The sequence below is a fragment of the Oncorhynchus mykiss genome, chromosome 18 (genome assembly GCF_013265735.2).
Source record: "Oncorhynchus mykiss isolate Arlee chromosome 18, USDA_OmykA_1.1, whole genome shotgun sequence".
Lineage (NCBI taxonomy): Eukaryota > Metazoa > Chordata > Actinopteri > Salmoniformes > Salmonidae > Oncorhynchus > Oncorhynchus mykiss.
In genome coordinates this window covers 57,508,274-57,522,501 of record NC_048582.1, presented here as the reverse complement: position 1 = coordinate 57,522,501, position 14,228 = coordinate 57,508,274, and the positions used below count along the sequence as shown (strand labels likewise).

The 14,228-nt window shown below is 43.1% G+C and overlaps 1 protein-coding gene across 8 annotated transcripts in view; it reads left to right on the top strand.

Moving 5' to 3' along the window:
* LOC110496865 (MAGUK p55 subfamily member 6) overlaps positions 1-14,228 on the top strand; it is a 71,167-nt gene that overhangs the window by 45,304 nt on the left and 11,635 nt on the right. For 4 of the 8 annotated variants that reach the window (XM_036953340.1, XM_036953341.1, XM_036953342.1 and 1 more), the window contains 2 exons: positions 8,667-8,767; positions 11,272-11,424. In XM_036953340.1, the coding sequence (XP_036809235.1) occupies positions 8,667-8,767; positions 11,272-11,424 (254 nt within the window). Of the gene's footprint in view, positions 1-8,666; positions 8,786-11,271; positions 11,425-14,228 lie in introns of all 8 variants that reach the window. The other 4 variants (XM_036953338.1, XM_036953337.1, XM_036953339.1 and 1 more) reach the window with 1 other exon arrangement.

The window sequence follows — 14,228 nt, the reverse complement described above, 5'->3', positions numbered from 1 at the left end:
CACACACACACACACGTAATAACACATAACAACAGAGACACACATCCCAACAGTTATGTGTTCCTTTAGGGCGAACTTGCAAGTGGGTGTGGAGTCACACTTTTATGTGGGGAATGTGGGTAGCTACATGTGATAGCTTTTGGTGGCCCAGGATTTGCATGCTGTACATCTGCCTGTCTGTCTGTATGTCTGACTGTCTGTCTGTGCGACGGCGCGTGTGCGTGCTTACGTGTGTGGTCTTTGTATTGGAGTCATGGACCGTATAATTTGTGTGTGTTTGTGTCTATAGGAGAGCTTGAAAGGGGGATTATGTCTCTGTGTGTGTGTGGGGGGGAGGGGGGTTAACTGTAATCAAGGGGATGGTTTAATGGTTGTTTTTGTGGGTGTGGGTGGGTGTAATTGATAGTCTGGTTTGGAACTGTGTGCTTTGTTGGTAGACTGAGTTAGACTATGAGTTAGACTATGAGTTAGACTATGAGTTAGACTATGAGTTAGACTATGAGTTAGACTATGAGTTACACTATGAGTTACACTATGAGTTAGAGATTTAGAGATGGAGTTAGAGATAGCGATGGAGTTAGCGATATAGATGGAGTTGGAGATATACAGTTAGAGATATACAAACACAAACACACCCCACAGAGCCCCAGGACAGCAGCACAATTAGACCCAACCAAATCACGAGAAAACAAAAAGATAATTACTTGACACATTGGAAAGAATTAACAAAAAAACAGAGCAAACTAGTATGCTATTTGGCCCTCAACAGAGAGTACACAGTGGCAGAATACCTGACCACTGTGACTGACCCAAACTTAAGGAAAGCTTTGACTATGTACAGACTCAGTGAGCATAGCCTTACTATTGAGAAAGGCCGCCGTAGGCAGACACAAGAAAAGGGCAACCAGTGAAGAACAAACACCATTGTAAATACAACCCATATTTATGCTTATTTATTTTCCCTTGTGTACCCTTAACCATTTGTACATCGTTGCAAAACTGTATATATATACGTAATATGACATTTGTAATGTCTTTATTGTTTTGAAACTTCTGTTTATGTAATGTTTACTGTTCATTTTTTTTGTTTATTTCACTTTTGTATATTATCTTCCTCACTTGCTTTGGCAATGTAACACATGTTTCCCATGCCAATAAAGCCCCTTGAATTGAATTGAATTGAATTGATATAGAGATGGAGTTAGAGATAGAGATGGAGTTTGCAATATAGATGAGTTAGAGATATAGAGTTAGTTAGAGATAGAGATGGAGTTAGAGAGAAATGTAGATGGATTTAGAGAGATGGAGTTAGAGATATAGAGTTGGAGTTAGAGATAGAGATAGATATAGAGTTAGAGATATTGAGTTAGTTAGATATATAGAGTTAGAGATATAGAGATAGACATGGAGTTAGAGATAGAGATGACTTAGAGATATAGAGATGGAGTTAGAGATAGAGATGAGTTAGAGATATAGAGTTAGTGATAGAGATGAGATAGAGATGGTGTTAGAGAAATAGATGGAGTTAGAGATATAGAGTTAAGAGTTAGAGTTAAGAGTTAGAGATGGAGTTAGAGATGGAGTTAGAGATGGAGTTAGAGATGGAGTTAGAGATGGAGTTAGAGATGGAGTTAGAGATGGAGTTAGAGATAGAGATAAATATAGAGTTAGAGATGGTGATAGAGATGGAGTTAGAGATGGGGTTAGGGATAGAGATGGAGTTAGAGATGGAGTTAGAGATATAGAGTTAAGAGTTAGAGATAAATATAGAGTTAGAGATGGAGTTAGAGATAGAGATGGAGTTAGGGATAAATATAGAGTTAGAGATAGAGATGGTGTTAGAGATGTACAATTAGAGATGGAGTTGGAGATAGAGATGGAGTTAGAGATATAGAGTTAAGAGTTAGAGATAAATATAGAGATGGAGATGGAGTTAGAGATGGAGATGGAGTTAGGGATAGAGATGGAGTTAGAGATATAGAGTTAAGAGTTAGAGATAAATATAGAGATGGAGATGGAGTTAGAGATGGAGTTAGAGATATAGAGTTAAGAGTTAGAGATAAATATAGAGTTAGAGATGGAGTTAGAGATAGAGATGGAGTTAGGGATAAATATAGAGTTAGAGATATAGAGGTAGAGATAGAAATGAAGTCAGGGATAGAGATGGAGTTAGAGATAAATATAGAAATAGAGATGGAGTTAGAGATGGAGTTAGAGATAAATATAGAGTTAGAGATGGAGTTCGAGATATAGAATTAGAGATGGAGTTAGAGATATAGATGGAGTTATAGATATAGAGTTAAGAGTTAGAGATAAATATAGAGTTAGAGATGGAGTTAGAGATAGAAATGGAGTTAGGGATAGAGATGAGTTAGAGATGGAGTTAGGGATATAGAGTTAAGAGTTAGAGATAAATATAGCGTTAGAGATGAGGTTAGAGATGGAGTTAGGGATAGAGATGGAGTTAGAGATGGGGGTTGAGATATAGAGTTAACAGTTAGAGATAAATATAGAGTTAGAGATGGAGTTAGAGATAGAAATGGAGAATGGAGTTAGAGATAGAGATGGAGTTAGAGATATAGAGTTAAGAGTTAGAGATAAATATAGCATTAGAGATGGAGTTAGGGATAGAGATGAGTTAGAGATGGAGTTAGGGATATAGAGTTAAGAGTTAGAGATAAATATAGCGTTAGAGATGAGGTTAGAGATGGAGTTAGAGATGGGGTTTGAGATATAGAGTTAAGAGTTAGAGATAAATATAGAGTTAGAGATGGAGTTAGAGATAGAAATGGAGTTAGGGATAGAGATGAGTTAGAGATGGAGTTAGGGATATAGAGTTAAGAGTTAGAGATAAATATAGCGTTAGAGATGAGGTTAGAGATGGAGTTAGGGATAGAGATGGAGTTAGAGATGGGGGTTGAGATATAGAGTTAACAGTTAGAGATAAATATAGAGTTAGAGATGGAGTTAGAGATAGAAATGGAGAATGGAGTTAGAGATAGAGATGGAGTTAGAGATATAGAGTTAAGAGTTAGAGATAAATATAGCATTAGAGATGGAGTTAGGGATAGAGATGAGTTAGAGATGGAGTTAGGGATATAGAGTTAAGAGTTAGAGATAAATATAGCGTTAGAGATGAGGTTAGAGATGGAGTTAGAGATGGGGTTTGAGATATAGAGTTAACAGTTAGAGATAAATATAGAGTTAGAGATGGAGTTAGAGATATAGAGTTTGGAGTTAGAGATAAATATAGAGTTAGAGATGGAGATGGAGTTAGGGATAGAGATGGAGATGAGTTAGAGATATAGAGTTTGGAGTTAGAGATAAATATAGAGTTAGAGATGGAGATGGAGTTAGAGATGGAGATGGAGTTAGGGATAGAGATGAGTTAGAGATAAATATAGAGTTAGAGATGGAGATGGAGTTAGAGATGGAGATGGAGTTAGGGATAGAGATGAGTTAGAGATAAATATAGAGTTAGAGATGGAGATGGAGTTAGAGATGGAGATGGAGATGAGTTAGAGATATAGAGTTTGGAGTTAGAGATAAATATAGAGTTAGAGATGGAGATGGAGTTAGAGATGGAGATGGAGTTAGGGATAGAGATGAGTTAGAGATAAATATAGAGTTAGAGATGGAGATGGAGTTAGAGATGGAGATGGAGTTAGGGATAGAGATGAGTTAGAGATAAATATAGAGTTAGAGATGGAGATGGAGTTAGAGATGGAGATGGAGTTAGGGATAGAGATGAGTTAGAGATAAATATAGAGTTAGAGATGGAGATGAGTTAGGGATAGAGATGGAGATGAGTTAGAGATGGAGATGGAGTTAGGAATAGAGATAGAGTTAGAGATAAATATAGAGTTAGGGATGGAGTTAGAGATGGAGATGGAGTTAGGGATAGAGATGGAGATGAGTTAGAGATATAGAGTTTGGAGTTAGAGATAAATATAGAGTTAGAGATGGAGATGGAGATGAGTTAGAGATAGAGGAATAGCGTTAGAGAGAGAGAGAGAGTATGAGTGTGTTTTTATATACTCTGTTTAGTGTTTATACTCTGTATGGGTCTGCGTGCTGTACATGTGTGGATATGGTTTGGAGTTGTTTTTATGGGCATTCTGTTATCATAAAACCATGGTGAAAAGTCTACTCCAAAGATGTTTTCAGTTGTCCCCTTATTAACATTCCATGACTCACACAAGGCCTGTAACATCAATACATAAAGCATGTTTTTGTGGGTGTGGTTTCTAGGCAAAACTGTAGTATTGTCACTTTCTTAGTCAGCTGTTTCTGACCTTGGCACCTCCACCTGATCACATATGCTTATGACCCTTTCTCACCCCAGTGTGTGTGAATGACTGCATATCTTTTTCATATGCATGATCTAGTTATACGCCTGTATGTAGAGCCAAAATAAAGGAAACACCAACATAAAGTGTCTTAATAGGGTGTTGGGCACCACAAACCAGAACAGCTTCAATGCATCTTGGCGTAGATTCTACAAGTGTCTGGAACTCTACTGGGGATGCGACACCATTCTTCTAAGAGAAATTCCATAATTTGGTGTTTTGTTGATGGAAAATGCTGCCTCACATCGCTCCAGAATCTCCCGTCCGTGTTCAATTGGGTTGAGATCTGGTGACTGAGATACACTGTAACAACTGTTTGAAGAAGAGTGGTACATGTTTATGATATATATATATATATATATATATATATATATTTATTTTTTTTACTCAGTTTTCTCCCCAATTTCGTGGTATCTGACGAAGGTTGAAAGTCATGCTTCCTCCGATACACAACCCAACCAGCCGTACTGCTTCTTAACACAGCGCGCATCCAAAAACGGAAGCCAGCCGCACCAATGTGTCGGAGGAAACACTGTGCACCTGGCAACCTTGGTTAGCGCGCACTGCGCCGGCCCGCCACAGGAGTCGCTGGTGCGCGATGAGACAAGGACATCCCTACCGGGCAACCCCTCCCTAACCCGTGCGACACTAGGCCAATTGTGCGTTGCCCCACGGACCTCCCGGTCGCGTCCGGTTACGACAGAGCCTGGGCGCGAACCCAGGGACTCTGATGGCACAGCTGGCGCTGCAGTACAGCGCCCTTAACCACTGCGCCACCCGGGAGGCCGTGTTCATGATTTTTAATCAAACTGAACACTAGAACAAAAAATAACAAAGCGGCACAAACGAAACAGTTCTGTCTGGTGCAAACACACAAAACAGAAAATAACTACCCACAAAACACAGGTGGGGGAAAAGGCTACCTAAATATGGTTCTCAATCAGAGACAACGAAAGACAGCTGCCTCTGATTGAGAACCACACCCGGCCAAACACAGAAATAGGAAACATAGAACACAAAACATAGAATGCCCACCCCAACTCACGCCCTGACCAAACCAAAATAGAGACATAAAAATGATCTTTAAGGTCAGTGCGTGACAGTACACCCCCAAAGGTGCGGACTCCGACCGCAAAACCTAAACTTATAGGGGAGGTCAGAGGGTAGGCATCTATCCGCGGTGGCGGCTCTGGTGCGGGACGTGGACTCCGCTCCACCTTAGGCTTGGCCCACTTAGGTGGCGCCTCTGGAGCGGGGACCCTCGCCGCTGACCCCGGACAGGAGGGCGATTCTGGCAGCGCCGGACAGGAGGGCGACTCTGGCAGCGCCGGACAGGAGGGCAAGACGGTAGAAGGAGAGAGAGACGGGTAGAAGGAGAGAGAGACGGTAGAAGGAGAGAGAGACTGGTAGAAGGAGAGAGAGACGGGTAGAAGGAGAGAGAGACGGGTAGAAGGAGAGAGAGACGGGTAGAAGGAGAGAGAGACGGGTAGAAGGAGAGAGAGACTGGTAGAAGGAGAGAGAGACGGTAGAAGGAGAGAGAGACGGTAGAAGGAGAGAGAGACGGTAGAAGGAGAGAGAGACTGGTAGAAGGAGAGAGAGACGGTAGAAGGAGAGAGAGACTGGTAGAAGGAGAGAGAGACGGTAAAAGGAGAGAGAGACGGTAAAAGGAGAGAGAGACGGGTAAAAGGAGAGAGAGACGGGTAAAAGGAGAGAGAGACGGGTAGAAGGAGAGAGAGACTGGTAGAAGGAGAGAGAGACTGGTAGAAGGAGAGAGAGACGGGTAGAAGGAGAGAGAGACGGTAGAAGGAGAGAGAGACGGGTAGAAGGAGAGAGAGACGGTAGAAGGAGAGAGAGACGGTAGAAGGAGAGAGAGACTGGTAGAAGGAGAGAGAGACGGGTAGAAGGAGAGAGAGACGGGTAGAAGGAGAGAGAGACGGGTAGAAGGAGAGAGAGACTGGTAGAAGGAGAGAGAGACGGGTAGAAGGAGAGAGAGACGGGTAGAAGGAGAGAGAGACGGGTAGAAGGAGAGAGAGAGTGGAGGAGAAAATGTGAGGGTGTCATTTTCTTCATGGCTTTACATATGAATATGCACACACACACACACACACACACACACACACACCTCCACAGGGCTGTGAGACCCTCTGTTTAAGATCCCAGTGCCATGATGCCTGCCTCGTCTACACCTCTCTCCTTGTCAGGACAACAGGGTCAGAGGAGTCTTCATCTCAGGACGGGACTGAAATGTAGATGATTAGAAAGAACATGTAAACGTATCAAACCATTCTGTCTGGTGGACTTCTGGATTCAAGTATTTGTTCATTGAAGAACTTGTGGGATAAAAAACGGTTAGATATTGATTGTCTCATTTACAAGGGCAGATGGACGAGCTTCGGCTGGAAACCAAACTACAGAGAAACTGATTTGTGTGTCCATGTTTTATTTTCTAGGCACTCTTTTGTCTGACAGAATTGCACAGTTTTGATTGCTGTGATATACAGTATCAACTGCAGTGAATGGGACTGGTCTATAGAACTACACTGAAGTAAAGTGAATAAACTATAGTCATGACCGCAACAAATCTGAACTCGTCAAGAGGGGTCGCAGTGTCCCGCGGGTCTGTTTACCCACATCCATACCCACACATACAGTCAGCGCCGGCCCTAGCCTTTTGGGGGTCCTAAGCGAAATTCTGTCACCTTGCGAGCAAAACATGTTAGCGGCCCCTCTCTTGACAGTGGTTTTAGAGTTCATTTCCTGCAGTTCTACATGTTTTGCCATGGGGTGGAGAGAAAATGTTACAGTTTAAAGCCAGTTTGGTGCAATTCTACACATTGCCATGGAGCAGAAAGAAGATTTTGCACTTTTACAGCTAATTTCATGCAATTCTACAGATTTTGCCATGGGGCAGAGAGAAAAATGACCAGTTTTACAGCTAATCTCCTACAATTCTACACATTTTGCCATGGGGCAGAGAGAAAAATGACCAGTTTTACAGCTAATCTCCTACAATTCTACACATTTTGCCATGGGGCAGAGAGAAAAATGACCAGTTTTACAGCTAATCTCCTACAATTCTACAGATTTTGCCATGGGGCAGAGAGAAAAATTACCAGTTTTACAGCTAATCTCCTACAATTCTACACATTTTTCCATAGGGCAGAGAGAAAAATTACCAGTTTTACAGCTAATCTCCTACAATTCTACACATTTTGCCATGGGGCAGAGAGAAAAATGACCAGTTTTACAGCTAATCTCCTACAATTCTACACATTTTGCCATGGGGCAGAGAGAAAAATTACCAGTTTTACAGCTAATCTCCTACAATTCTACACATTTTACCATGGGGCAGAGAGAAAAATTACCAGTTTTACAGCTAATCTCCTACAATTCTACACATTTTGCCATGGGGCAGAGAGAAAAATGACCAGTTTTACAGCTAATCTCCTACAATTCTACACATTTTGCCATGGGGCAGAGAGAAAAATTACCAGTTTTACAGCTAATCTCCTACAATTCTACACATTTTGCCATGGGGCAGAGAGAAAAATGACCAGTTTTACAGCTAATCTCCTACAATTCTACAGATTTTGCCATGGGGCAGAGAGAAAAATTACCAGTTTTACAGCTAATCTCCTACAATTCTACACATTTTGCCATGGGGCAGAGAGAAAAATTACCAGTTTTACAGCTAATCTCCTACAATTCTACACATTTTGCCATGGGGCAGAGAGAAAAATTACCAGTTTTACAGCTAATCTCCTACAATTCTACACATTTTGCCATGGGGCAGAGAGAAAAATTACCAGTTTTACAGCTAATCTCCTACAATTCTACATATTTTGCCATGGGGCAGAGAGAAAAATTACCAGTTTTACAGCTAATCTCCTACAATTCTACAAATTTTGCCATGGGGCAGAGAGAAAAATTACCAGTTTTACAGCTAATCTCCTACAATTCTACACATTTTACCATAGGGTGGAGAGAATCTAAAAATACATGGCGGACATGGGCTAATTGAGTGATTATCAATGACATAATAACAAGAGGAAAACTGCTGATTCTAACTCAACAGTAAGTTGAGACCCCGACTGAGTTCCTAAACATTTGTAATTATGAGGAAATGTATCAGCTGGCCTACAAAAGGGAGGCGGGGCCGGCAGTCGTTCATCGCTGATCTACAGTGTGACTTCCTCACTCCCTTTATCTCTGTTTTCCATATCTACAGTAACTAACACCTCTCCCTCCCCTCTCTCTTTCCCTTCCTCTCTCCACCACTCTCTCCCTCTTCCCGCTCTCTCTCCCCTCCCCCCACAGCGATGCAGCAGGTGTTGGATAACCTGGGGGAGCTGCCCACCTCCACGGGGGCCAAAGACATCGACCTCATCTTCCTCAGAGGAATCATGGAGAGTCCCATTGTACGGTCACTCTCCAAGGTAGCAGATACACATAAGGGAAGAACACACAGAGATTGACTCCCACACAGAGACTGACTCCCACACTGAGAATGACTACCACACTGAGACTGACTCACACACTGAGAATGACTCACACACTGAGACTGACTCACACACTGACTGACTCACACACTGAGAATGACTACCACACTGAGACTGACTCACACACTGAGAATGACTCACACACTGAGACTGACTCACACACTGAGACTGACTCACACACTGAGAATGACTCACACACTGAGAATGACTCACACACTAAGACTAACTCCCACACTGCGACTGACTCACACACTGAGAATGACTAACACACTGAGACTAACTCCCACACTGAGACTGACTCACACACTAAGATTAACTCCCACACTGAGAATGACTCACACACTGAGACTGACTCACACACTGAGACTGACTCACACACTGAGAATGACTCACACACTGAGACTGACTCACACACTAAGACTAACTCCCACACTGAGACTGACTCACACACTGAGAATGACTCCCACACTGAGACTGACTCACACACTGAGACTGACTCCCACACTGGGAATGACTCACACACTGAGAATGACTCACACACTAAGACTAACTCCCACACTGAGACTGACTCACACACTGAGAATGACTCACACACTGAGACTAACTCCCACACTGAGAATGACTCACACACTGATAATGACTCACACACTGAGACTGACTCACACACTGAGACTGACTCACAAACTGAGAATGACTCACACACCGAGACTGACTCACACACTAAGACTAACTCCCACACTGAGACTGACTCACACACGGAGACTGACCCACACACTGAGACTGACTCACACACTGAGACTGACTCCCACACTGAGAATGACTCACACTGAGAATGACTCACACACTGAGACTGACTCACACACTAAGACTAACTCCCACACTGAGACTGACTCACACACTGAGAATGACTCCCACACTGAGACTGACTCACACACTGAGAATGACTCACACACCGAGACTGACCCACACACTGAGACTGACTCACACACTGAGAATGACTCACACACCGAGACTGACCCACACACTGAGACTGACTCACACACTGAGACTGACTCACACACTGAGAATGACTCACACACCGAGACTGACCCACACACTGAGACTGACTCACACACTGAGAATGACTCACACACTGAGAATGACTCACACACTAAGACTAACTCCCACACTGAGAATGACTCACACACTAAGACTATCTCCCACACTGAGAATGACTCACACACTAAGACTGACTCACACACTGAGACTGACTCACACAATGAGACTGACTCACACACTGAGAATGACTCACACACTAAGACTAACTCCCACACTGAGACTGACTCACACACTGAGAATGACTCACACACTAAGACTGACTCACACACTGAGACTGACTCACACACTGAGAATGACTCACACACTGAGACTGACTCACACACTGAGAATGACTTACACACTGAGACTGACCCCCACTGAGAATGACTCACACACTGAGACTGACTCACACACTGAGACTGACTCACACACTGAGAATGACTCACACACTGAGAATGACTCTCACACTGAGAATGACTCACACACTGAGACTGACTCCCACACTGGGAATGACTCACACACTGAGACTCCCACACGGAGAATGACTCCCACTCTGAGACTGACTCCCACTCTGAGACTGACTCCCACACTGAGACTGACTGACTGAGACTGACTTCACTGAGAATGACTCCCACACTGAGAATGACTCCCACACTGAGAATGACTCCCACACTGAGACTGACTCCCACACTGAGACTGACTCCCACACTGAGAATGACTCACAAACTGACCACAGGCTGGCAGGCAGCAGCGTGCTCCTTGCTAAGGTAGTAATCTATCAGTGTACTCATACATAACAACCCCCCCCCCACCCCCCTCAGGTACCCTGATGGTCCCAATGATATACACACACACACACACACACACACAAGCTCACTCTAACCCATATACGTGCACTGATTTGACATATTCATATTCAACCCTTGGTGTGGTCTGTTAGTCACTGCTAGACAAGAGGATGTCAGGAGGATGTGCCATACTCTGACCACTGGGGTGATGTCCTGCCCTGAATTAGTCAGCATTGGCTTGCCGCCATGATGGTCATTCTGGGCAAGTGGGAGAGTGTTTGTCACGCCACTGACAGACAAAGAGAGAGAAAGAGAGAGGGGGGAGAGAGCGAAAAGATTGAGAGATGAGTTTGACTTCCTCATCACAATACAACCACAGAACCCTCACTCAACAACTCAACTTACTGACACCAGTGCCACAAAAGGAAGTATAACACAAGTTCACACAATGGCAAGGGAACGCAACCACACACAACAATGGCTATCTACCATTGTACAACTTCCTCCCATGTATGTACAGTATGTGACCCCATAACCTTTCACCTCTGACCCCTGCAGGCCCACGAGCGATTGGAGGACTTGAGGCTGGAGGCGGTGCAGGACAACAATATAGAGCTGGTCACAGACATCTTGGGTGACATCACCGCCCTCAGCGTCCGTGATGACAGCGCAGCGGAACTCTCCCGAATCCTCCAGGAGCCCCACTTCCAGGTCCGTAACCCAGTCACTAAGGTTAAAGGTTATAGTTGATGCTAATGGCCTACATTCTGAACTGACCCCATAGCCTTTATACCTTGGTTCTTCTTGTTAATCTGAAAGCATGGGCTATGAACAATATGGATATACGCTGAGTGTACAAAACATTAAGAACACCTTCCTAATATTGAGTTGCACCCCCCTCTATTCGTCGGGTGCATGGACTCTACAAGGTGTTGAAAACATTACACAGGGATGCTGGCCTTTGTTGACTCCAATGCTTCCCACAGTTGTGTCAAGTTGGCTGGGTGTCCAATGTCCGATTGGTTGGTGGACCATTCTTAATACACACAGGAAACTGTTGAGCGTGAATAAAACAGCAGTTCATTTATTCAAAAAATTTTTTTTTTTACCCCCTTTTCTCCCCAATTTCGTGGTATCCAATTGTTAGTAGTCACTATCTTGTCTCATCGCTACAACTCCTGTACGGGCTCGGGAGAGACGAAGTATGCCCGTTTGGGGATCTGATAGTATTTCTGATTGGCTTAATGCACCACCACTAATGAGCTGTGGAGCTTCTCAAAGGAATGCTTTCTTCACCTCAAACAGCAAGCAAACAACCTCTGTTTTTACATCCATTGAGAATGACAATAGTTCCTCAATGTATTTTTAAATCTTTCCAGCTCTCTCCCTTTTGATAAACACTCAGCATGAAAGGGAAAAATGTAATTCTCTGATTCAGTGGAAACATCGTAAAACAGGCCTACCTGAGGACCTCGTATCCCTTGATCAAATAGCCTGCAGTTGTGTCTGTCCCGAGCTCACTGCTACAGGAACCTCTGAGGACCCAGAATATTTTATACAATGCTGCATGTTTGCTAGCTCAAGCCTGACCCAATTTGGTAGTTGATACGTTTCAAGTTCATTGCAAACAGGCCATGCATAGCCAATGTGATTTATAGAATATTTATTTTGATCAGGATATTCTTTAATTATTATTTTGTCTTATTTTTTTTACCCCTTTTTCTCCCCAATTCTGTTGTATCCAATTGGTAGCTACAGTCTTGTCTCATCGCTGCAACTCCTGCACAGACTCGGGAGAGGCAAAGGTCGAGAGCCGTGCGTCCTCCGAAACGCAACCCAACCAAGCCACACTGCTTCTTGACACAAGTCCAAATTTGCGCCGCCCCATGGGTCTCCTGGTCTTGGCCGGCTGTGACAGAGCCTGGACTCAAACCAGGATCTCTAGTGGCACAGCTAGCACTGTGATGCAGTGCCTTAGACCACTGACCACTGCGCCACTCGGGAGGCCCATCAGGATATTTTCTACCTGCAGGCTGCGATGTTTGTTGGCTTTATGTAGGCTATTTTTACATAGTTGGCAATTCTAATAGAAGTTACTTTTTATGTTGGTATGATTTTATTTTAGATTTGGAGATCATTTTCATTAACCACATGACAATGATTTTGAAATACGAAGATGTTTTGATAAATGAAATGAAACATTTCCATGAAAATGTGCATATGAAAATCACGGTCAGATAAATTGGCATTCCACATGAGAAAGGTTGGCAACTCTCCTATTACCGGCAACTTCAGGAGAGTAAATGCAGAATCTGCGAAAGCCAGCAGGATCGAGAGGAGGATGGTCAGGTTAAGGTTTTTTTCTTCTGGTTATCTAGATCTCTGGCTCCCTCGTGAGTCATTTGTATGTTATTTCATCAAATAGTAATCTTAAAGCATCAGACAAGCTCAATGCATATAGCTGATTTTATTTAAACACATAAGGTGTGTCTATATATGGAAAAATACACGTAAACAAATGTTGCCCAATCGATTGGTCGAAAGTACAGATGACTTTCGGCCAACTAAGATTTTTTGGGGTCTGGGACAGTCCTAACCCTTGGGCAAAAGATGTGCTGAACATTGTATGATGTTTTTCAATGTTGATGGTTCTATTTTAGTACAGAAATAATTCTATACATGTATTCATCTCAACTCCTGTTATGAAAGGATCAAAACCTCCCCTAGAATACTGACCTCCTACATCCATGGACCTATCAGAGGACTAACAGGGCTTTTCAGAGTATGGACCAATAGGATTTATATCTTTGAGTAGGGAATATCTTTGCTTCAATGCATGCATACTATCAGTTCAAAGATAAGACTTTGATGACCTACTGAGAGAGAAGCTGGAGCGCGAGAGAGAGACTGTGACAGGGAGATGGGGAAAGTGATTACTTGACAGTGAGCTTAAATCTGGAATCCTTAATCAGGGATGCAAACCCTTCGCTTTTCGGTGATATTCGCCATTTTGATCTCAATAGGCCATCCACGTGAATCGTGTAGATCCGAAGAAAAAAGTTTCTGGCTGGAAAGGGGGGTCTGTTTCTCATATCGAAACCATTGACTGAGCACAGAATTCACCCCTACACGTTATATCCTCCTGATTCCTGCTTACAAGCAAAAACTCAAAACAGGAAGTACCAGTTACGCACGCAATACGTAAATGGTCCGTTTGAATGAATGATTACGGGCCTGCTGCTGCTCAGTCAGACTGCTCTATCAAATCAGACTTAATTATAACATAATAACACACAGAAATACGAGCCTTTGGTCATTAATATGGTCGAATCCGGAAACTATCATTTCAAAAACAAAGCGTTTATTATTTCAGTGAAATACGGAACCGTTTGGTATTTTATCTAACAGGTGGCATCCCTAAGTCTAAATATTCTTGTTACATTGCACAACCTTCAATGTATGTCATAATTATGTACATTTCTGGCAAATTAGTTCGCAATGCGCCAGGCAGCCCA